This window comes from Bombus bifarius, unplaced genomic scaffold (assembly GCF_011952205.1).
Source record: "Bombus bifarius isolate JDL3187 unplaced genomic scaffold, Bbif_JDL3187 scf7180000008165, whole genome shotgun sequence".
Taxonomy (NCBI): domain Eukaryota; kingdom Metazoa; phylum Arthropoda; class Insecta; order Hymenoptera; family Apidae; genus Bombus; species Bombus bifarius.
In genome coordinates this window covers 1,213,196-1,237,807 of record NW_022884487.1, presented here as the reverse complement: position 1 = coordinate 1,237,807, position 24,612 = coordinate 1,213,196, and the positions used below count along the sequence as shown (strand labels likewise).

Genomic DNA, 24,612 nt, shown 5'->3' with positions numbered 1-24,612 from the left:
TGCCAACTACGAAAAAATTATGTCAAATAATGTCAATTGGAAGAAGATGGCGGGTCGGATTTCTGTTGAGCGTAAATAGTGCCACCCCGTGGCCGTTCCGTGGGACACAGCCGCGTGTGGCAGATAAGCGAAATAACAACCCGTGAGAGAGATCGAATTAAGCGTAACCGACGCGGCGGGAAGGACGGTCGGTAAAGAAAAAAGCAGCGCGGAAAAAAGGTCGATGATAAAGAAACGGCAGGAGAGACAGTGTAGGCAAAAAAGAAGAGAATGGAGAACGACGAGAGGAAGAGGAGTAGAAGAGATGTGGTCGTCGGTAGGCAGAAAGAGAAAGAAGAGATAGGTCGGGCGCCACGGTTTAGCGCCATGGCGCCGGCTATATTACCGCATGGCGTCACTTCGATTAAGCCGTGCAATCTAAATGTAAATATTAGCATACGTAATGATCGGGCATAACGCGCGCGGGAATGAGAATAGACGAGGAGACGTGGCTTGGTGGGAAGGTTGGAAGGTCGCGGGGGAAGCAGTGTGGGAGGAGCAGGGGGGTAGGGGCATCATTGCAAACCATTCCTCTTTCAATGAGGCTGACCAATCGTCTCGTCGCTACTGCTGCCTCTTCGTGTTCACCTCTTATCGTCTTTCCTTGTATTGCTCTTTATCCTCCCGACATGCTTTATCGTCGTTAATTTCGTGTCTGCCTCCACTCCCTCAAGCCCCTTTTTCTTATTATCTTTGTCAACCACTCCCTCGTTGCTTGCTATCACGCATACTTTAAATTGCCTCCATAGGGGGAGAGGGAGGACTGGTGTGTTTTTCAAAAATGTCGGTGGTTGAACCGTTTTTTTAATTTGTTTATTAGTCGATATTTTTAAGAGCAGGAAATAGACATATACGTATTCGAAAGCGATTAAAACACGGACGTAATTGTACCAGATTCCAGGCAGGTCAACCTCAGCGGATAAAAATCCCTAAAACATTTTTACGTCTACCTGTAATTTACGAGTAAAATCATATCTATATTCGTTAAGGTTGTAACTACTGTAGCTGCGAACGATTTATTATACAATGTACCTTTATTCACAAACGAATAGTAATTCCTCTTTTTTTCCTAATTAACGTACGGCGGAACATGGGCAGTGAAAATGGGCACGGCATCGTGTTGCACTAACCAATAATAAACATATGCCGTGAGAGCATACCCGTATAGAGAAATTTGTCTATGTTAGGCGCGACACATATTTGTCTCGAATAACTTATCGCGTTCAACAATTTAGTCGCAAGTTGCATTAAGTTTCTCATTCACAAGTTCCTTAGATATCTATGTATCATTTCCACCCATCTGACATGGCTGGTACCCGGAAAAACCAGATTCGAAAAGGTCATCTCGATATGGTGCTGCAAAGCCCCAAGAACCAGCCCGTTATAGCAATATTTCCGCTCACCTTAAAAAAAGTCATAGTATCCATTTCTAGGAACAGAAAGATAGTTGCTCCTGAAAACATATGAAACAATAATTAATAAGTCATAACAGGTTATATAGCGATAACAAAATTTCATAGTTGCCTAGTGTCGATCCATTTCGATTGGTACTCTTAGATCAGATAAATAACAATTCAAAAGTTTGCAATGAAAATAGCACTGAAGTACAGATTATACAATCTTCTACAGCAAGCAAGTAAAAAATTCCCTGCGTATCTGATAGAATCAATTCTTCCCCGTTTCAAGATGTATCGCTTATCGTTATTTACGAGTATAAAGTTTCAACGCGCAGAAATTTGTTTTCCCCCTACATTCTTCAGCCGTTGTCATCGTGGTCGTGTTCGCGTCGTCGTCTGGCAGGCTTGTTGCCCCCTGCTGATGGAAGGTGAAGTCGCTTACGATTACCAATACGCGGCCGTCTCCCTTTTATGTCCCGCGAGAAGAAACTGTGACCCGTGAGCCCGTCGATTGGACTGTCACATCGATTCTCATCGGCTCGGACAACGGACGACAACGTGTCCAGGATGTTGGCAGAAGACGCGAAAGGAGTTCCATTCATTGGATAATGACGAAACTTGTTGAATGTCCCGCGTTCTCTCGGGAAGAGCAACGAAGGGTCGAGACATCGAAAGATGCATGAGCATCGCGTAATTAGCGTTGGGTTAATATACGGCCCTGTCCAGAGTATTATGGTAGATCGTTTAAAAGTGTATTCATTACAGCAACTTTGTTGAAGTTTTTTTTTTTAAATCCTCTGTCGACGTGATTACCATCATACGGTTATCCCTTTTAAGATAGAATTCTTTTTTAGCCTGTAAGAAAAATTATTTCTCTACTGATTATTAGTAATACTAATACACTAAGTAATACAGTAATACTAATACACTAAGTAATAGTAATACACTAAGAAAAGGTTGGTAATTGATCGAACAGCATCACGAACGATCATCTTAAGAATTTTTCGTGATTGGTATGCTACTAGTAAGATTGAAATTGGAAACTAGTCTTGTTACTTAATATATTTTTCTGTAGTTTTATTGTCACCTGCCTCATTACAGAGCTTCAGGTAAACATTTCGAAGGTTGTAAATTAATGAAAGAAAGACGTTGTTATAAGATTCTGTGTTTCAGAGAATGTGAATGGTGGTCAGTTAGGCGGGCCCAGTGATTTTGGCGCCGTTTTCATGCGCAACTTAATCCTGAATAACGACCGACCTTCGGTCAAACGTACCGCGTAGTGTCGATTCTCGCGTGAAAGCTATTAAATTGGCCGTAACGCTCCTTCTAGTCACGTTCAGCTGCCGTAAAATCCAAAATCTACGTCCCTCGATTTTAGGAAATGGTAGCCTATTATTTTTTGCAATGGAACTTGTGAAAGTAACATTTACTGCATTCTAAAATAAAAGAAAGTTTATCTTTATCAAAGTATAGAAATGAAATACGCACGTGCTAATAACATTTATAAAAATCTGCCGTACTTAAAAATAAATAGAAAGTATCTGAAATTGATGCCAGTAGCGCCATTTATTAAATAAATTTATAGCGCTGTCTAACGTGCGCCATTCCTGGCGTCATCTTTCATGATGATTTACAAACAATGTTGGATGCATCAGCGTATCAAGCTTGACGTAATTGTTAGAAACGTGTAGCCTTTTTGGCATCTTGTTGGACTCTTAATGCGAGGGAGATGAGAAGAAACGAGGCGCCATGAGCCACATGGCTTTCCGACGATACAGTGTACGGAATCTTCAACGACTTCAGAGCTCGATAACATCTTTCCCATTTACTTTTTAATTCAACAGCAATCTAAAAATAATAATTCATTATAATTTTTCATTGATATGTTTTTCTATAACACATGCGATTGGAATTTGAATTTAAATTCAAATCTCAAAATACGAACAAAGATTAAGTACCGTTTTTATATGTGTTGCGTGATAACCGATTTTCATAAAGAACTTTGTACTTGAAAATGCTGCAAAAGAAAAAGAAGATGGCCGCTTCGTACAATTGCGAAGAGAGTAAGATAGAAACAAATTAGTAAGGAAACGTGCTGGTATAAAATCCTGTGCAACGAATATCCATAAATCGAGAGGTTAAGAGGTATAGAAACGACGGGTAGAAAGGTGAAACGGCACGGCGTGTCGCGATACTCCATGGCTATTGGTGGCTGTCACTGGCACGCACTGTACACTGTACGTATACCAATTAATGTATCCGCGCGGCTGGATCGGCGCGGTATGCGCCATAAAAGCAACATTCAAAGTAGCGGTGGTTGGCGCCAGCCTCCTCTTTTCTTACCCCACGGGCATTCTTTATGGTTCATACACACATCTTGGCTGAATGAGGATTCACTCTTTTTTTTTCTTTTCCCTTTCTTTCTCTCCTTTCCTCTCCCCTTTAGGTTCTCCTTCTTTCTATTTGTAGTTAATTTCTTCTTTTCTACTTTTCTTTCATCTTCTTTACCCACCTTCTCCATCGATTATTTTTGTTCTACGTTGCGACTTCAATGTGTTTGCCGCCTTGTAATCGATACGCCACCATACGAGATCTCTTGACTTTACAATCGAAGATGTGATACGCTGCTTTAACGTGCATACCACGCGTCTATTATCCTTACGAGGAAGAATACGAAAATGGGAGAAGTGCGTACATCTTCTCTCGAAGCGACGTACAGTGGTTCGCGTATTTGAACACTTGTAGAAATCCTTTATGATTGTATTATGTGTGTTATACGATACAAACCTGACACACGTATTCACATAGAATATATACATCAAATTTTTCCGTGGTAAGTGTTTAAATACTTTCGTATGTGCGATTTTAGAGATTCGATATGGGCATTACGCCGACCGGTATAAAGCCTCGACATATATCATTGCTCCATACAAAATGAGCTTTAACGAGAAGTTTCTCGCCAGAAGGAAGGAGTTTGGGCGACGGTGGCGCGCGCGTGATCGTTTTACGAGGCAATAAAGTAAGTTTTTTTGCGGGCCACGATCTTACCGGTATTCATCGCTAGTTTAGCGACTTTTGACGTTATGGGAAATTGAAAATCCGTTATGGCGCTGATACTTCAAATTTTTTGGAAGGTTAGCTCTCCATTAGCAAACATATTTTCGCACTTTCCATGAGCAAGTTGGATCTTTATATCCGCGCCTAACTTTTTTACGGGAACTTTTCTTACAAACAATAAAAATTTGCTCCTAAGATCACGGGTAAAATTTCGACAGGAAAATAAACAAACTAAGTTGCCTACGAGAAGTTAGAAGGGGAAATATTGTTAGATAGACGTTCAACAGTAAAAAATAATCATAGCGAAAAAACGTTTGTTATATAAACTGTTGAGTGAAATTTGATCGTTTACCGTGTTACAGGTAGCGACATAGTGCAGGATTTGCCAGCGCAATTGACCTCCGAGGAAGAGGAACGCAGTCTAAAACGTAATTGTCCCCATCAATTTGCAATTCGGTGCATCCGAAGATTTATCCAAACCTAACCCAATGTATTCTCACGTTTTTCCAGATTTTGGGACACTTTTAACTGGTAAAACATCTCAGGTACTACGTCGCGATGAACCCAGCCCGACATCAATGTACAACAGTGCTTATAACTATCTGGCCACAGGTCGTTTCACATTTCACCGCAAAAATCTGTACTATTCCTTTTATTTGTCAACATCCACTCCTCGTCCAAGAAACATACAATTTATCGATGGATCGGGAAGTATTCTAGAGGAACAGACGATCGACCCTATTGGTGGAGTGTACCAAAATGCTACGGGTAAACTTTGTGGGGTATGGAGGAGGGTCCCTCGAGATTACAGGAAACTGCTGCGTGAGGAACGCCTGCACGTGTCCTTTATATGGGAACCGTCGGCTACCTTGACTGGACAGTTGTCCCGTTATCGCGCCCTGTCCACGGAACAGTATTCTTCCTTGTTGGAGCCCACAATGGGAGTGGATCGCTCGCTGATGTCAGGTGCAGGAGCTACCGCCATAGTTTCAGCGTCCTCGGCATCAGCGCCATCTATCCACGTATCTTTGGTATTCAATGGCGTCTTTCTACCTAACGATGTCTCCGAAGTACCACTAATCGTCCAATTGGAACACATGGAGAAGGATTATGTAGTTTTACGAGAGGAAATAATAGTGAAGAAGCCGTCGAACGAATTAAACTTTGGGGAAGTTCGGAGCGCCTTATCTGGGGCGGACCTTCGTTTATTAACAAGAGGCAAGCTCTCTATTAGCATAATGTCAAGAAAAGATCCTCAGGCACTTCGATTAGCCGGGGTAGTGGGTCCACGTGCCAACTGCGAGATGTATCAAACTTTGCTGATCTCAGAAACACCTTCAGCAGCTTCTGGATTGGCCTGGGCGTTTTTAGATCGCGCTGGTTCGTTGCGTTATGGCGTTCAGTTGATAGGACTGGAAGAAGAGAGTCCTTTGGTAACATTAGTAGATGAAGGAGGTAAACGTCGCACCGAATTGGAAGATCTGACGCCTTCTCTTGTTGATGGTTTAGCTAATGGATCCTTAGAGCGTCCAGGACCACGATTCCTTGAACCCTTGTTTAATGGAGAACTTGCAGTTGTTGCTGCCTCGCACGTTGGATCTATGTTGCGTGGCCGATTACTACAGAGACCTGTAGCTGATGCTAAAGATACTGCTGCACCTGTTTTGCTCAGAAGACTGTCCCAGGAACCTTTAAATCCTGGTCCAGTTGGTCTGGTCTGGACAGCTGTTGATCTAGACTGCTCTTTACATTATGAGCTTGAAATTGCTGGCTTCCCTCAAACGTCTTCCACAAACAGCCACGAGCCACGCACCCTCCGACTTTATCTAGAAACCATGCCCTTAGTAGTTCAAGGAGCACCTGTAGCTAGGAGATTATTGGAAGAGTTCACTGGATACGTGTTGGAAGGTTCTGTCACTGGACTCTCACCAGTGGAATTATACAGAATTGAATCTGGTATTGGTTTCCTTGAAGTAACTGATAAACAGGCTGAAAGGATTTTGAAGGCTCCGTTCAAAGCCAGGGCGCCGCTCAGCTGTCTTCCTCATTATGCGGATAACGATGTTGCCTCGGTGGTCGCGTATAATCTTTACCCACCCAGGTCGGATATTGAAACTGGCGCGTGCTTCCATGAGACTAGATTTTACGAAGAGGGTACTCAGTGGACCTCCAGCACAGATCCGTGCTACATGTGCCACTGTCACCGTGGACTACCACAGTGCGATCCAATGCCTTGTCCAGTTCTTACCTGCGCTGAGGGCAAGCAGTTGAGGCCTGCTTCTGGTCACTGTTGTCCTATTTGTTCAAGTAAGTTATTTTTATTTTCACTGTTTTTTTTTTATTTCTCATTTATATGGAAAGATATGTATATAATAGAAAAACAAGATTTTTTATGTTGATTTATTAAGAAGAAAGCTTGTTCTTGGAACTCCATGCAGGGCTCATATGTCTTATACTGTGTAGAACTGGAAAAAGGCCTCCAAAACAAAGGCAGACCTAATTGATTATTTTTAATAAATTCAAGCGTTTAACTCATAATCGTATTTTAAGCAGTATAACATGTAACGTGGCTAGACTGTGAGCTAAAGTGGACAGTATTCTTCTCTCTCTTGTACCGTCTTCAGGGACCTCTTTCTATCTCATCATCATAATATACGTTGAATTTCTTTTATTCAATTTAATATTTAAACGCTTCTGCAAATTGATGTCGCTTAAAACTATAATCAAGTCTTCATCTTCTTCTATATTTATCGACCAGCTCTTTTAATTCTCATCATCATAAGGAATTATGTTTATATCAGAAACACGACTAGAATCCTCGTAATCTAGAATAAACCGTAGAAAACGCCGGATTAATTATCCTTCAATTTCGTATCCCGTCGTTTCAACAAACACCATAGAGTCGTAGGGAATTAAGAGAATGACCGTGGCCAATATTCAATCCGATTACCGTGACACGTTCGATGAAAGTAATCGCGCGGAATTAGTTACAGCTACTTACGATCCTGTTTAGATTACACGATCGCTTATCGATCGTGAAATAAGGCAAATTTATTTCGCAACTTGTCCGATTCCACTTGTCACTCCTCGTTTTTTGCAAAGAAACATTAAGAGCCGTTCAAACGTTGAAATCTTTGCCTCGAGGAAACATGGTTTCATCGTGGACGATATAATTTCCTTAATTCAGATATACATATATACTGTTATTTTAATATTTATTTTAATCAATGTTAATTGGATTTGTGTTTATCACTGATACGACGACGAACACGTTATTCTACAAGCTGAGTCAAACTTATTTAATCATTAATTTTGTCATTGACCGATTAATCGGTCGAATAAATCGGAAGTTACTAACCATTTGTCGTGTGCGATAGAGACGTATCAGTCCGGTTGCTGCTGGTCGAGAAAAAGCCCTCTAGTAGAATCAAATTAAAGCAATGCGTCATTTTCTTCGATACATCGCCGGTACATTGATGTCCTACTGTATCTAATTAAATTGATTACGATGTTCTGTTCATCCGGTTTCATTATTTGTTGCGCTATTTGTATCTAAAAGCCGCTAGTACAGTTCGCTTCGGCTTAACGGGTATATAACAATTTCCTGGAAGATTCGCTCGTAAATAGGTTATGTTGTTGCGCATGTATGTTGCGACAAATAACATAAACTAAAAATACGCGGCTTGGAGTAATGGCATGGATTGTTCGTATAGGTCCAGGGATCAACATGAATGCGACGGGGAAGAATGTCAGTTCGGTGACAAGAGGTTGCACACTGGCTGGCCAGTTCCACCTACCAGGAGCGTCATGGCATCCATATTTGCCACCAATGGGGTTCGACACTTGCGCAGTTTGCACGTGTGATGTAAGTTTTTCATTATTCTTAATCTACCATTGCCTTTCTGTAGTGGTACGTGTGAATTTAATCGACTGAGATAGCGATACTCCGCCATTTAATCACTTTTTTAGAGCAGAGAAGTGACCGGTGAGCCGATTACAGTCAAGCTATAGAAAGAAAACTTAATTCTGCACGAAATTCTTCAGACTTTGTTAAAGTAAACGAATGAAATTCAAGTTTTGTAAAGATAGAATATTTCCAAGTATATTTACTACGTATTCCCATGATTAACAGTCTATAATTCATTTAGACAAGTTCCAAAGGTTTCTCTCGCGTGAGTACCACTTTTTCTGCCGAGCACAATAAGCGGTGATGTAAATATTCTTGAACCTTAGGTCGAATTTCGAAACGTGTTGGAATTTAAATGGTCCCATGATGCGGAACAGAGCGGCTGAAACGCGCGAGGCACGACGGTTCCGAGGCACGGTTCGAATTCCACGCAGACGGCTGACTTTTTCCAGATTCTTTGTTTACTTCTTTACCATACGTTCACTCTCGTCGCGGTCGGCCAGAGAGTTTCGTAACGATTCCAGCATCGGCGTCGATCCTGCGACATATATTATAATGCGCTCTCTCGTAGGCAACACGGTTATAAAAGCTTCGTGCGAATGAAAAATTCAACTAGACACCGGGGCGCGCTCGCGCGAGTTCGTTGCGCCAGAAGAATGCGGTTGCTCTCTGCCGAGTCATGAAAAGGAGCTCCGTGTTGCGAGCGCCGCGATCGGCAATCAGTGACAGGCCTTTCTAAATAGATATTAGAGAATTGTTTGAAGTCATGCCTGGAGACACGTTGCACCGAGTCATGTTCATTACCGGAGATAAGACGTTACTTTTGATTCGTTGCTTGTCACTTAAATCGCGCTTGACCAACTCCGTACGTGTAATGAGTAGAAACACTGATGCCGGATAATGTGTTTGTATACGTCGACAAATCAGAAGCTGATACTCTGGCTGTTCGATTTAACCTTATCGCGTTCACATACTTATTTGGAATTCAATTAGTATCATGGAATTTAACTATGAACAATGTAATCCATGTAGAAAGAGAACTGATTGCTTCGATTATCTGAGTCTTTGACTTTTTTCTTTGTATATAATTTCATATTTTTATGAACATAATTAAAGGATTGTAACATAGGTAGACATCTGTTTCTTTCACTGAATATTATGAATGCTCAGACTACAAAGGGTTGAGAACAAAGAGATTGAGGACCTCCTATCATTCATAGTCGCAATGTGAACGCGGCATTAGGTTTTGACTGTGGACGTCCATTTATTTTGCAGCCCGTTACGCTAGAGGTGAAATGTCCGCGGGTACAGTGCCCGCCATTGGATTGCGACGAGAAGATCGCCTTCAGACCCAGTAAGAAGGCATGTTGCAGACAGTGTCCGGCGATGACGCCTAGCACGATCGCAGGAGTTGGGGGCGACACGACACGTTTACCACGGGACCAGGCGGCGCCATCCACTAGGCGCACTGCTGATGAGATACTGGCTTCCGGCGGTTGCAAGTATCCCCTTGGTGGTCCGTATGAGAACGGGATGGAGTGGCATCCACGAGTCCACTCGCACGGAGAAATGAAATGCGTCAAGTGCAGGTGCAAGGTGAGAATCACTGTTTAATAGACACGCGTTTCATTTTTTATCTTTACGAATTTTCCCGCGTGGCGGCGCTGCAGTCGTTTTGATACTGGTCGTAGTTTGAGAATTTTTATTATACATACTTGGAGAATCTGGGAAGCTTGTGATACGTTAATCTGAAGTAATACTTTTTAAGGGTTTTGAAAGTATGCAATATGGATAATTTTGTTATCTTATTAGTTGCATTATATGATACTAGTCGGGGTTGCAAAACTTTTCTCAGACTTGAAAGATCTACGTAGATCCTAGATTCTAGTTTAAAGTAAATTCATAGAGAGAGATTCGAGAGTTTCAAAAATGTACAATGGTATACGTGACATTTTAATAGGTAATTTTCTTATTAGTACTTATTAGCTACTTCTAAAGTTTTATTTGCTCAGATGTATCAAGGTGTATAACAGGGACTGTGCAACGTGGATAGATGACAGTTATTTGTATAAATAATTGTCCTGTCCTGTTTCCAAGTAGCACCCGGTTTCATGTTCTAATGGTTTTTACAAATTAGTCTAGCGTAACTAATTATGCACGAGGTCTATTAACAATCAGCACCTCGTATCTCACAGGCGCCGCTCTTCCACCGACTACACACCGCTGACTGATTCTTGTATAATCTAATTAAACGCTGTAATAAATCGACTCCGTGGGATTCGTGAGGCCCGTGTTGTAATATGAGATAATTTATTCAAAACACTTGCAAAATTCTTGTAACTTGGAAGAAATATCTAATAGGAAACCTATTACAAACCATATTATTTATTCAATTATATCATAACCTCTATATAAATAACAATCTTTTCAAAGTAGGATATTTAAAAGTTCTAAACTCTAAGAAATGATTCATATATTCTATTTGTCAACTTAAAATACTTCATATACTTCAGCTTTGTAATATTGCAAAGTCTAGAATTGAAGTCAGGCGCTCGAAACGACTCGAGACTATTACTGTTGGCGCGGAGCGCCGCTAGAGTCATTGGAGATTCTTCGTGGTCGATCTACCGTCGTTTTTTCTTTGTTCACGTGCGATAAGTGCGGCAAAGATGAGATTGCGTCGGTGCATGAAAGCGCGGTCCATCGTTCCCGGATCGTGACGGTTTTGTGGCCGCCAATTGGCCACCATTTGACGCGCGGAATGCGAATCCTTTCAATCGACGGTGGCGCTCGTGCGAATTTCGGCAGATTATGATTACACGCCTCGCTGGTAGAGAGGTTAGGGCAGTTTGTAACCGCGACCACTAGAGCCTCGCTGCAATTTGCGGCTGTTGTGAGATTAGGCTGATACGTGATTGTATGAATTGCATTTATAGGGCATTCAGTGCAATCTCGCGAAAATACGGATCGAAGGCGTTTCGATTAGATTGATATTATAGAGATGTACGCTGCATTTGGCGAACACTTGGTGCAATTGTGGGTAACTAAAATAAATTGAGTTATTAAATGAATCGATATCATTTTTTAAATACGCGATGTAAGATGTGCCGAGAATTAATTTTGAGAATTTGCAAATTAGTGCTGTGGATAGTAAATGCAACTTTACGTTACATGAATTACAGGGAAACTAGGATGATCAACATAGTCATTCTATTTATAAACTTAGAAATTAGTTGTAATCGTCAGAGTATCAATGCACTTTGCTGTCACAGGGAAATTGATGGTTTGCACGTGTGCAATTTGCGAAGCTACAAGAAAGTAAGATACAGATGCAAAGATCCAATTATGAGAATAGCTGAATGATATATCTTAACACATATTATAAACTTACTACTATGTTGTTAGGACAATTGCGGGACTAGACAAAAAATTTTGCAGCGTTCTTCATTATCGGTAGTACAGAAAGATAGAACATAGTTGCAAAGTCCAATTACTAATAATGGATTTCTTTTGGTATTGTAATGATGTGAAGTGGATCTTATTGGACGTGTAGTGTTGAGAACTAGTAGCGCGAGATCGTCACGGTACTTTAGCCAGCAAGTGCGACAATTTCCGGTTTACACGATCGCTGGTTACCCTCTCATCAGCTGCATTCCACTCGTGCTTGAAGTTGCTGGCCGACACGATTGAGGAGACACATCTTTACTACCTTTCTACCATCATTGGCAAAATGCATCGAGTAGATACGATTCCGTAAAAGATTTATTTATTTTCAATTAAAAGGTTAGGTTTTTCAAGAAATTCTGGTAATTGACACGCATCACGTTAGCATTTGAAGCTTTTAGTTAAAATTTAGAATTTCGTACCAATTTTTCTTTTCACCATCCTTTTCTACATGCGTGCTCAATAACATTTTTTTTATAAATAATGTTTCAAATGAAACTAAACGAGTCTAGTATAATGTTTACAACATTATCGCGGTTAAACAATACTGAATATTGAATAATTTATATAGACTAGCGAGATATCTTTTTAAACAATACGAAAAACCGGTTTCCGTGAAACATAGACTAACTTTCTTTCGAATGGAAGTGTACAGGAAATTTCAGGGGCGCCTTGATTTTTTTCGCGGACTCGCGTATCCTTCTTTGGTCTCGGTGCAACGACACTTGTCCAGACGTGTTCTACAAGTTGGAACAAAGGTCGTTCAAGGTTATAGAAGGTTTTAACATTAACGATATATCTATCTTACTAAAAGTACTCAATGGTAATGGTCGTTTGCACTTTCCTTATGATCGAATCTACCAATAACGCCGGAAATTTTATACACAGAAAAACTGACAGTCAATTTTGTGGCTCATTCGCAGGCCTTTTTTTATATTTTGCTAGTCTTATAATGATCAGATTTTTATTTTATTGTACGAATTAAGGATCGTCTACCTCTATCTATCTTCAGATAGTTATGACTCGACTTAACATTCTCAGTGATTACTATTGCTCGTATAACAACAAACCTGAATAACCTGAAATAAACGAATAAATAACAGACTAGTTCCATAAAAGCTTTAGATCAAATAATAAAAGATATCAAAAAACTTGGAAATCTTTTAAATGACAAATGGTGAAAAGCAGTTGTATTTTATGATTTAAACATGATAAAATATTTTATTTTAAAATTTTAATTGTCACGCTATTCGTATTAAATCTCCAATACATGTGAGTAAATAATTAATTATTGGCCGCGTTTCAAATAAGGAAAAAGAAATTCTTCCGAGCATTTTCGTTCGCATTTCATCATTTATGCGAAGATCTCATCGATGAAACAGCTTGCGACTTGCCTTACTTCTACTCGCACGGCTTCGCAATATATACTCGTTAGAAGTTTTTCAATGGTAGCCCCGTTGTCATATCCAGACACGGCCACGACCAGAAACCTTTAAGGAGAAAACCTTTAACCGGACTCGTTCGCCTGGACCGACCCAAAAGAGTCCATCCATTACGATGAAAATGGAACGCAGCCACGGATTGTGCGCGCGGACCAACACTACATGGGGAAAAAGTACTGCTATTTTTCGATTGTTGTAATTGCGAGATCATCCGCAAGATATTATTCCAATGTGTCTCTATTATACATTCGTTTTAGCGTCCACTACGTCATCTCAATTATACGTAGGTTAGGTTTGTGTCCTCTGAAAGAAAAATTACATTTACTATTATTGTACCTAGGTTAAGTTTGTGTCTTCTAATAGAAACATGCCTTACTTTTAAGGTTAGGTTAGGGTTAGGTAAGGTAAGGTTAAGGTTGTAGGTTAGGGTTACATTTCCTGGAAAAAGTGCGTTATTATCATTGCGTCTTCCATGTTGTACATAATTTAGCATATCGTAAAAACATAACCAACGACGCGATAAAAAAGCTCGATATTTATATAAAAATTACGAAACGCGATGCCCAGATCTAAATTGAAAAATGGCGTCGGTTCTAAAGCGAATTTCGCCGTATGTCTGAATGTTTGCAGAATGGCGAGGTCAGGTGCGACAGGAAACGATGTCCACGGGCGCTATGCAACACGATCGCGCACCAGATAAAACGCGGCGAGTACGTTGCAGACGGTGATGACTGTTGCACGGTCCAGTGTCGCCGGGCGAGACGTCATCATCGTAACAATCATCATCCAGCTCGGCATTCGGTGACACCACGTGAACTCAGCTGAGTAGTTCCAGCCGCTGCTACCAAGCTTCCTTCGAGCAGTATCCTGGTCCACGGTAATGCTCCTGGACCTCGTTTCTCTCTATAGCCATCGATTAGCCATGCCGTAGTCGTCGTCATCGTCGCTACTTTCGATTCCAAAGCGATTCTAGAGCGACCGGGAAGCTATGAGAAAGTGATAGAAGTGAATTAGTATCAGAAGCCTACATTCAAATCAAGAAGTACGGAGAAAATTACAGATGGTTCTTACAGTCTGCCAGCACCATCGATTGTACAGTTTCAGAGACACATATTGTTTGAAAACTAGCCTCTTTGGATTAATGAACGTTGTAGAACAATATGGAAGGCATATCATTAGGTTATGCAAGATTCAAGATTCAATTTATGCAGGAACGAGATTAAACGAAGCCATCTAGGCGAGATAAGGGGCAGTGAGGCACCTCGGTCTGTATATTGTATGAAGTTGGTCAATTTGGTCGGTTTTGAATAAATCGCCTGCAAAGTCTGCTATCTCTCCATATGGTAACCAATAATGATTTTCCAGAATTTATGATTGAATAATCATCCTAAACAAGTGTTCTGAGAGAGGATGCTGGAAATGCACGGCGTCATATCCAGCGCAGCAGCCATCCTTAAGAAAAGAAGAATCTATGAAGAAACGATTGGTGCTCATTTTGAATGCTATATTCGGGAATGATAAATCACAGCCGGAAGATGGTAATCAGTGAAACAGAAAGATTCGCTGCTGGGATGATCGGTGGCCATCGCAGGAAGCCATAATAATGATAATATCAATAACAATATAGTGCGAGCACGGCAAAACAGGAAGGAACGTGGATCGTTCTCGTCAGACGTTATTCTTATATTCTCGTCGCTTGCTCGGTTATGCGCTATAGAGTCCCTTGCAGCACCCACAACCAGACTTTTATTAATCAATTGGCTCTCATCAACGGACCAACGGACCGGAAGCCAACTGCTCTCTATCTTCGAATGACCTCTCGCATACACGTACGTATGCTATGCACACGTTTATATTCGTATACATACATATGTACATATGTGTACGTATGTTATATAGTATGACGGATGTATTGGACGAAAAAGCTAGAAGAAGAGAAAGAGAGATTCGAAAACGAAGAAAAATACAAATCTGGAGAAAGCTTTTAATTATTTGATTTCCAAATTTTAATCTCTCGATCAAGATTATTTCAAAGAATTTTGTATTCTCTGCCGTATTATTTGTTTTAGTTCCGATTCTAATTTCCATATTCGTCAGGCCTATCTCTTCTTTTTCGTCTGCAAAGAATTCTTACTTTTTAAAACCTGCTTTTTTAATGCTATACTCACTCTTATCAGTTCAGATATGTTACTCTCAGTCTCTTCTATCCCAAAATGGCTCTATCCGGTGTACGTTACCTTTCATTTCATCTCCTGGTTTGCATTTTGGCGGGACGCGAGGTCGTTTCCGGTCTGCTGCTCTGATTTCTGGAGAGAGTTATTTTCATTATTACTTTACTGTAATCAGAGCGATCGAAGAATCTCTCTCCTCGTTTCGCTACATTTATTTTTTAAAAGAAAGTTGGCTTCTGGAGAGAGTTTAAAGTCGTGGCGGCAAGTACAGAGCCCTACTGTACCCACCAACCTTATCGAGTTACCCAGCAACCAAAGAAGACTGAAGAACCTCCGATGGTGGCATCAGTTATCATTATAGCGCAAAAACACGCTAAGGTTTATATCACACTGTATTAGCTCCACGCAATTTATTACTGCTACGGATTATTATTATTATTATTATTATTATTATTATTATTATTATTATTATTATTATTATTATTATTATTATTATTATTATTATTATTATATTATTATTATTATTATTTTCTTTTTTTTTATTATTATTATTATCATCATCATCATCATTACTATTAACGGTGATATCAATGTCGTTAATGTTATAAATCATTATTCATTTTCATCAACTTCGTATCACCATTGTTTTATCATCGTTCATCTTATCGTTTGCGATTCATGGTATACATCGTCACCGAAAATTTGTTTTACATTATCATGATTGTCATTATGATTATTATTAATATTTCTATTACCATTTTTAATAGTATAAATAATATTGCTATTATTTTATTAAATATTCACCGCTACTATCAACACTATATCCACTAATCGCGATTATTATTGTTAAATATTAATTGAATGCGACACCTTAAATGAGTCGGCCTGTAATCTCATGGAAATGGCTTCTCTTGTAACTTATAAGCGTATTTATTGTTAGATTCTTTAAATTATTCGATAGTGAATTTTAAATAAAAAGTGGAGGATCGCGGCTATAATCTCGATTCAAAGTCTGTGTATGTGTTACAGAGAATTTGAAAAATCGGAGTTAGGTAAGGATAAAATTGAGAGTCGCCATCTTTAAACATACAGGGGTGCATGTTATTTGAATGAATGTGTAGAACTGCGTCAGTTTTTTTATGCGTATGTCGATTGATGAAAGCGTTTATAAAAAGATAGAACATTCGTAATCGAATAGGAAAAGATACTATGCGATATAGAGGGAGAAGGGATATTTGTAAAAATTGTATAACGATCCTAACTTATCGTTCTCGCAATTTCGATCAATTTTGCTTGGCAGTTCACATGAAACTATTTTTTCTTCTTAATGTCATGCAAGAATATGAACAACAAGACGCGAAAGAAACGATTTTGTCCAGTTTTGTAACATTTTAGTATTTTGTACATGCGAGTGGTTCACCGTTCGAGCGGAAATTTCGCAAATTAGAAGCGAGCGAAGGCGAACATTTAAAGAACACAATGAAAAATATAGTGAAGTATAGAAGTTCTGATACTAACTTCGATCTATTTTACATAGATAATCTCAATTTTTTTAAATTATGTAGTGTCCGAACTTTTTCGCTATATTAACTTTTAATCTGCATTGTGACGCACTAGTCACGGATTTGTCGTTCTTCTGCATTTCTTTATGATCTAGTCTAAGCGTCTGGAGTGTTCATTTGGGCAAGCTTGCGGAAAACGAGCGGTGATCCGATCGCTGATGAAAGACGAGATGAAAACACGGGTAGCGGTTTTATGCGTAGCCCCGGCAGCTGGCAGACCTGCTTACTTTCAACACTTTTGATACGGCACTTTTTCCAATAGAGCGTGCACACCAGGAGAGTGTCTACCGCTTTACATGGTCAACAGGTTCAAGATAATACAATGAAAGGTGCAACATGTATTACAAAGAGAGTTTCATTTAACGATTTCTACGTTTTTAGTACACTCGTTGTTTATATTTATTTGTAATTGTCGAGTATATCCATCAAAAACGAGCTTGTTTTACTACTTGTGATAAACAAATATTTTGTCAATACTATGATAATTGGCTAATTTCGAATGTATCTTTCACATAAAAAATTAACAAAATATAATTTAGCTAATGTTTGTCAGAATATTCAACGATTTCGAATATTTAAAAAATAAAAGAGTGAGAACTGTCCATATAAATGTTATCTAAATTCTACTGAAACAATATATATTTTCTTCTATGATAATCCAAATTAACTCATAATTGTAAAAAGGATGTTTATTTTATATGACAAACTAGATTTTTGTTCTTATAATTCACAATATTTTTACAAAATATGAAAATATTTCACGATGGACAGATACTAGAATATTTCTTTCGGAATTCTATTCGTTCAATGCGGCTCTCATTGTAAGGTAGATATACGTAGAGCAATTTTTAGAGGGTAAATGGCAGTCTTGATCCAGTGGGAACGATTAGAAGTTACTCCGTGCGACACGAACACCACCTTTCTTGGTGCTACGACAGCTGAACGGTAATGTAGCCCGATACCGAACAGATTTGGAGCGTTTGATATGTGAGAAACTTTGTGAACATTCGAGACTATCCATGCCTTAATAATTGTTAACGTGCATATATTTAATTGATTATAAAACCCTTAACGGTGATCGATTGTCAATGTTTTTTGTACATAGGCGTATATACATAATATGTAATGAGAATCACGACGACTACTATAAACGAGCTATTAATATTGCGACTATTCTTTACTATTAATAATATTTATATATAATTATATAGAATCTTCATGCGTCATCAAACTTTTCGACAATATCAATGATGCTTATTATTATTAACATTAACATTATTTTATTCTATTTTATTATTATTGCCATTATATATAAATATTATTTTCACAATTATTTAAAGTCATCTGTACTCGTCCTGTATCGTAATACTGTATCGTCCTGAGAATACATTAAGCTCGCATTATTTCTTTTTTCTTATTTTGTTAATTAATAGAAACATGCCGATTTTTTTGCCATCCATATTAAATAATCGAGCTTTATTACAATCAATACCGAAATTAATAAATTGAATAAATGGCGGAGCATATCATATTCGATGTATGATTGTATAGATGAATAATCGAATATATAAATCTATAGATATATACATCTCTTAGATGGATGTCATGCGATAATGTCAATTTGTAAATGTATGTAAATTATTATGTAAGAATCGCGGAGACAACGCGTTTTTATAGTGCCTTAATAAGTTTTAATTAACAATCGAAGCGATCAGTACGGAATCTGTCTAGTGGATAGACAGTACATTCAGACAATACATCTCATAGTAAATTAAGTGTAAAATATCGTTGATAAAACCAAGTCTATTTTTTGAAAGTTCAATTTAAATGTGGTACACGATCAGTTGGAATTGTTCATTTGTTAATACGAATCGTTAATCTTGTATATTTAAAAGATGGTGATATTTTGTACGATGCCAAAACGATTGTCAATTAATTCGTAATTAATCGTTAATCCGCTAGAATCATTTGTTATTTCGACAAGCTTGTTGTAATTGCATTACAGGTACATGATTGTACGTGTACGTGTATTATTATTCGACGAAAACAAGTCAGAGAGAGAACGAAAGCAAATGTGAGAATGAGAGAGACGCGTGTAACCAATTGTTGATATTGCTAATTAATGCAATAAAACGTATAACTGAACATAAGTAAATAATTATATTAGAGGTAATTGTATGCCGATTTCAGTATTTCCATTAATAAACAAATACATTTGATTGAGTCTTGTTTGTGCATCTGTGTTATTAATTGAAAGACATAACATTACAGATTACATGCATTTAACATTAGCGTTGGTGAGGCGCCTATTGTGCTTGAACCAGTCAAACAGCGGTGAACATGAGAGTTGCAAAGCTTCATATAATATAGGTAGTAATATTCAGAATAATATGTCCGTCTTAGCTTTGTCTGTGCATTTCTAATAAAACCTTATTACATTAAAAATAATTCCCAGTATAATATCAAAAAATTGCAAGTAATTAAATAAGTTTAGTAAGTTAGTTAAAACTTGCGTTATGTTTGATACAGAGAATATAATAGAGATTTAAGACGTATAATACACTAATAGTTGTTATACACAATAATCGAACATGATGGACACCTCGAATTCACAACAGGAGACGTAATAGTAATTTTTCTTTATTATGTTCTATAGCTTCGATTGTGACACGTATCTCAAAGCATCATCTAGAGCACGCAAAATAAGGTCGACCTTGTTAGGCGTAGCATTAATCCCTAGCAATCCAATTCGCAAAATTTTGCCTTCAGTCGGTCCTAAACCTCTGCTGATTTCCACTTTGTACCTATAGAAACCATTATGATCTTAAATGACTCAAATTTTTATTTTACAACTACAATATACAAAACACTTAATTACATGGTAAGTATTTTAATTTTAGAATCTATGAAAAAATTGCAATAAGTTGATTAGAATTTGTAAAAGGTACTTACTTTTGCATGCAACGTTGTACAATGATCCTATCGTCGACGCCAGGTGGCAGTTCTATCGAGATAACCGTAGATAATTGATACTGTGGAATTTTCACATAAGATCGAAGACGCCGTAATTCAAGACCCTTCCTTAATCTGGCAGCTGCGCCAGCGTGTCTGATCCAAGATGCTTGCAGGCCCTCGTCAGCGATTTCCGCCAACGCTTCGCGAAGACCATAAATAAGCGTAGCGCTTATGGTGTGATGATACAGGCGATTCTCGTTCCCAAAACACTTCCAATAATTTCCGAGAAGGGTCATATCCAAGTAATAGGACATAGGCTTGGTCTTCCTTTGAAACAATTTCTTCCTATTGCAACAAAGGAAGAGTGTAAGACGAAATTGCCGGAAACATTTGCCGCCTCGTAATAGTCGAGTGTGTGGAAAATTAATAGCAAGCAATTAAGAGTAATGGCCGGAAATTAGTAATAATAATAGAAAATTGATACTAAGATGAGAGAGCAAATGTGTGCAACGAGTTTATGCGTTAATAATCGAGGCGAACGTAACCTCGTTGACAGATTTAGAAAAAAGAGTGAAAAAATTACTAAATAGACAGAAGTAACTTTTTATTATAGAAGTGGGTTTCTTCATAATGGATGAGCCTTGACAGACAATACCGATGTCCTATTTATCATAATTCAAAAGGCGTCAGACTATCATTGAATAAGAATTCACTGGAGCCATCTGCGGTTATGAATCACAGAAGGATCGAATGGGTTACGCGAGAGCGCGAGTCACCGTGATGACATCACGGATTGGATTGTTATTCACAAGAGATCACTAAAAGTCCCAATTCTTAGACCATCTTCATGGGTGTTTTCTATGTGAGAGTTGCGCTTTGGATGTTATAAAAGGAAACCGCAATACGTACTCAGCTCGTGGACTAAACGAAATAGGTGCTAATCCTGGAGGGGCGCCGAGAACTTTTTGACTGCCTGAGTAAACTGCATCGATGCCCCAAGAATCCATAAAGAACGGTTCTCCGCACAGTGACGCAACAGTATCAACGATAAGAAGAGCATTGTATCTGGAAGAATTTCTTTTATTTTATCAATTATACAAACACGTTTCTAATTATATTTCCTTCTGATAGCATTCCATAAACTGCAACTTAAACTAATGGCAAACATAAAAAATGTCTTAAATAACAAAATTACCTGTGAACAAGATCGCCAAACCCTTCTAATGGTTGTTTTAAACCAGTGGAGGTTTCAGCGTGTACCATGAATACCGCGACTGGATTGTACACTTGCAAAGCTGTTTCCAATTGTTTCAACGTAACAGCAATAGTGTGTTCTTTTTCTATCAGTTTTACCTATATTTTAAAATTCATACACTATTTAAATGTAAATACTGGTGAATTTTTTAATTTTTATGTTGGTCCCCTCGAAACTGTATTACCTACATTTGCACCAATTCTAGTAGCCATGTCAGCCGCTCTTTTACCCCAAATTCCATGCTTGACAATGAGCACAGTTTCTCCAGGTTCAAGTAAATTTGTTAAGCACGCCTCCATACCGCCATGACCTGACGCACTTAACGCCAAAGTGAGTCTATTATTAGTTTGAAATATGTATTGTAAACCTTCCTTAATCTCATCCATCAACTAGAAATTAACAAAACATATTTTGAAACTGATAATGATCAGTCTACCTCTATTTTGTACATAAACAAAAAAAAAAATGATTACCTGACAAATTTCCGGATGAAGGTGGCCTATAATTTGATTCTGAAGAGATTGAAGAACTCGCTTCGAACAATTAGTCGGCCCGGGGCCCGTTAAAGTTTTTATCGGTAACTGCAGTTTGGTTTGAAGTATCTTTGGTGGGTACTTGCGAACAGCCAATTGATTCCATTCGCTTTGCATTTCGATTTCCTTTTTTAAATTTTCTAAAAGAAACTAGAAACTTTCTATAAAGTAAAAGATGGCATATAAATAACTCATCATTTTTACGTCACCTTTCTTTCTATGAGTTACCAAAACGATAATTTAATCTTGATATCAGTGATAATGTATTAAGAGATGCTACTTCCAGTTGTTATAACATCGAATAATTTAATATATCGAATTTAATATAGTACAAATTTTATTTAAAAATAATGGTAAAATTTCTATATAGTATCATTAAATATGCATAAAATACGCTATAGTTCCGGTTCTAAATTATATGTATATTATTCCCATTTTTTTTTGTTTGTTATTGCATAATAATATGGCGTGAAACTTATGATTATTATGAATATGCTGTCACTTACAACTTCCACTTGCGCGTTGCGTGCTTGTCAGAACTCTTATCAGCGCACGATTTTGTGTTGACAATTATTAAACCAGTGCTATTGACGCGACCAAAGTGTATAACATACTGAAATCTTTCCCGCAGTTAGGTATTTTATCTTACCATAGTTGTAGCAGACTTATGAAATCGTAGAATACGTGATAAACTTCGATAAACTGGTATAATTTTTTTATAAACAAATGGATGATGCATAACATGTTTATTCGACGTGGAATCGCATTGATAAGGATATTTCACATATGGAACATATAGTATATATGGATGAGAAGTTATTAATTTACAATCAAATACTTAATAAGGGTATATATTACATATCGAATAAAGTATTTCGACGTTTATTAATGCATCCAGCGAACTTGCAGCACAAAGAAATCTCTTCATTGAATGATGAAAATAGTTGGATACGCTACTGCTGCTTGATAACCTCCTCAATCCGATCATAATTTGCGTAAGTAAGACGACTGTGGACTAAACATACAGTTATTGATTTGTTTTTATGAATTAGTTAAACTATAAATTTTATTTGAAATCTAATCAAATGTTTATCAATAATAATTTGGAAAGATTAATGCTGTTAATTTATAAATTTCGTTGTCGTATTTAATATGTGCAAAGTATTAATGTCTATTTTAATATAAGATATAGGTTCTATATATAGATCTATATGTAGATTTATGTACAGCTTCATATTAATTTGGATTATAAGGATAGATGTAAGTAATTGTATATATAGCTAACAGAGGTTAGGTTAAGTTATGATTATTGTTATGATTATTATTATGTATGTGTTTTTGTTTATGAGCAAGTTTCTGTCTATTGTTCCATTTTACTATTATATATGTCTTTTTTTATATGTAAGTTTCATGTTTATTATTCTGACTTATTTTGTATATGTAATTGGAAGTCACCGTAAAGCCGGAAGACAGGCGGAAATAAAGATATACATATATATATTAATGCCCATTTTTGCAGTAATAATACTATAGAAAATTTAATAATTAAAAATAAGAAACATGAATTTGGTAAACATTTATTTGAACATTATTTGTAAACAATATTGGACCTATGTATTTATGATAACCATAATTACTGAAAGTAGGATCACAGATAAGACAGCACATCTTCAAAAGATAACTAAACAAAGAGAGACTTCATTCATAACTATCACCGGCTTTCGCACCTGCTTTCAGTTCACTCAATACTTATGCTTATTCGCTTCTAAAGTTATCTCGCAGCACCTTACTTTTAGTACATTTTACCACACTTTACAATGGCATGTACTAATATTCGTTTTATCTATTCATAACAATTACAAGTGCAAACGAATGTTCTTAACATTATTAATATATATAACTTTGTTGCCAAACATGTCATTATATAATTAATAAGCGGAAAAAGATAACTAATATATATTTTCGAACAAAGTATACGATTGCAACAATTGTAAAAAGATGCGCAATAAAGTGCTATTTCAAAACTAAATTAGCACGTGTCCACTAGAGAGGGACATTATTAGATAGTTAGGACGGATTAGATTATGTAGATTAAATGCAAAATATTTTTTATATAATGCATATGTATTTTTGTATAAGATATCATAACATGAATCCGTAAAGATCAATAAATAAAGTAAATAAACTTTGTGTTAAAAATATTTATAAAAGGATTTCATGTTATGTATACTTCTAACGACAGATCAAACGCTATCTTCGCAGTAGCGATCTCGTTTCTCATTTTTCTTTCCTAAGTTTCCTTCTCTTTCTCCTTTCCCCACTCCCCCTTTTCCTTCCTCCCTTTATTTACCTTTTATGTTCCTTACCTACTTTTTTCTCTTCTTCAGACTTGAATTTCACAAAGAACATAGATAAACAGTATGTTTGTGCAATACAGTATCGAGTTCTAGTACCTAAGTAAGGAATATAAAGTATAAAAAATAGGGAAAGTCCCATAAACTATGGGGCAACTCGTGGACAGCACTGATTCAGAATATGGAATGGTAAAACGTGCTAATGGAAAAAATGAATGCGTGTTTAAACGCTTTTTGTTGTCTTGGTAGGTTCGCTATTAGCTTCCTAAATGCGATGAGTCGTTATCAGATCCGCTTCAAGTTACGTTTATCAAAACTTCTTTCGTGCCCATTTGTGAAGCATTATATTATGGTTTCTTCTCGCACGTGATCCTGGACACATAGTCAGAAGATTATGATTCTTTTATTTTTAGCAGAATGTAAACAAATTTACGAAAATTTTGAATATAAATATAAATAATTATATTAAAATAACTGATTCCACGATTGATATAGT

The 24,612-nt window shown here is 37.5% G+C and overlaps 2 protein-coding genes and 1 long non-coding RNA gene across 9 annotated transcripts in view; 1 reads left to right on the top strand and 2 right to left on the bottom strand.

Moving 5' to 3' along the window:
* Nucleotides 1-15,810, top strand: part of LOC117208945 (dorsal-ventral patterning protein Sog) — an 86,660-nt gene extending 70,850 nt beyond the window's left edge. For 2 of the 5 annotated variants that reach the window (XM_033450494.1, XM_033450492.1), the window contains exons 4-8: nucleotides 4,856-4,921; nucleotides 5,004-6,800; nucleotides 8,207-8,358; nucleotides 9,676-9,996; nucleotides 13,917-15,810. In XM_033450494.1, coding sequence (XP_033306385.1) covers nucleotides 4,856-4,921; nucleotides 5,004-6,800; nucleotides 8,207-8,358; nucleotides 9,676-9,996; nucleotides 13,917-14,111 — 2,531 coding nt within the window. In that variant the 3' untranslated portion in view covers nucleotides 14,112-15,810. Of the gene's footprint in view, nucleotides 1-3,507; nucleotides 3,674-4,855; nucleotides 4,922-5,003; nucleotides 6,801-8,206; nucleotides 8,359-9,675; nucleotides 9,997-10,595; nucleotides 10,741-13,916 lie in introns of those variants that run through there. The other 3 variants (XR_004487797.1, XM_033450495.1, XM_033450493.1) reach the window with 3 other exon arrangements.
* Nucleotides 876-3,278, bottom strand: LOC117208957. 2 transcript variants are annotated; one of them, XR_004487801.1, is made up of 4 exons: nucleotides 2,957-3,278; nucleotides 2,710-2,872; nucleotides 1,072-2,291; nucleotides 876-989 (listed from the first exon to the last, which is right to left on the bottom strand). It is a non-coding gene; the product is annotated as an uncharacterized LOC117208957 (long non-coding RNA). The 2 variants fall into 2 exon arrangements; XR_004487802.1 differs by having other exon boundaries at nucleotides 878-968.
* A 1,292-nt stretch (nucleotides 15,811-17,102) lies between the features above and the next one.
* LOC117208949 (serine--pyruvate aminotransferase, mitochondrial) lies at nucleotides 17,103-22,376 on the bottom strand. Of its 2 annotated transcripts, none has more exons than XM_033450505.1 (7): nucleotides 22,269-22,376; nucleotides 21,703-21,923; nucleotides 21,418-21,618; nucleotides 21,170-21,327; nucleotides 20,884-21,039; nucleotides 19,972-20,319; nucleotides 17,103-19,823 (listed from the first exon to the last, which is right to left on the bottom strand). In XM_033450505.1, exons 2-7 carry the CDS (start codon nucleotides 21,877-21,879, stop codon nucleotides 19,670-19,672), a joined length of 1,194 nt encoding a protein of 397 aa, XP_033306396.1. In that variant the 5' UTR covers nucleotides 21,880-21,923; nucleotides 22,269-22,376; the 3' UTR covers nucleotides 17,103-19,669. The 2 variants fall into 2 exon arrangements, with proteins under 2 accessions (XP_033306396.1, XP_033306397.1); XM_033450506.1 differs by having other exon boundaries at nucleotides 21,703-21,912; nucleotides 22,269-22,375.
* Between the last annotated feature and the right edge of the window lie 2,236 nt (nucleotides 22,377-24,612).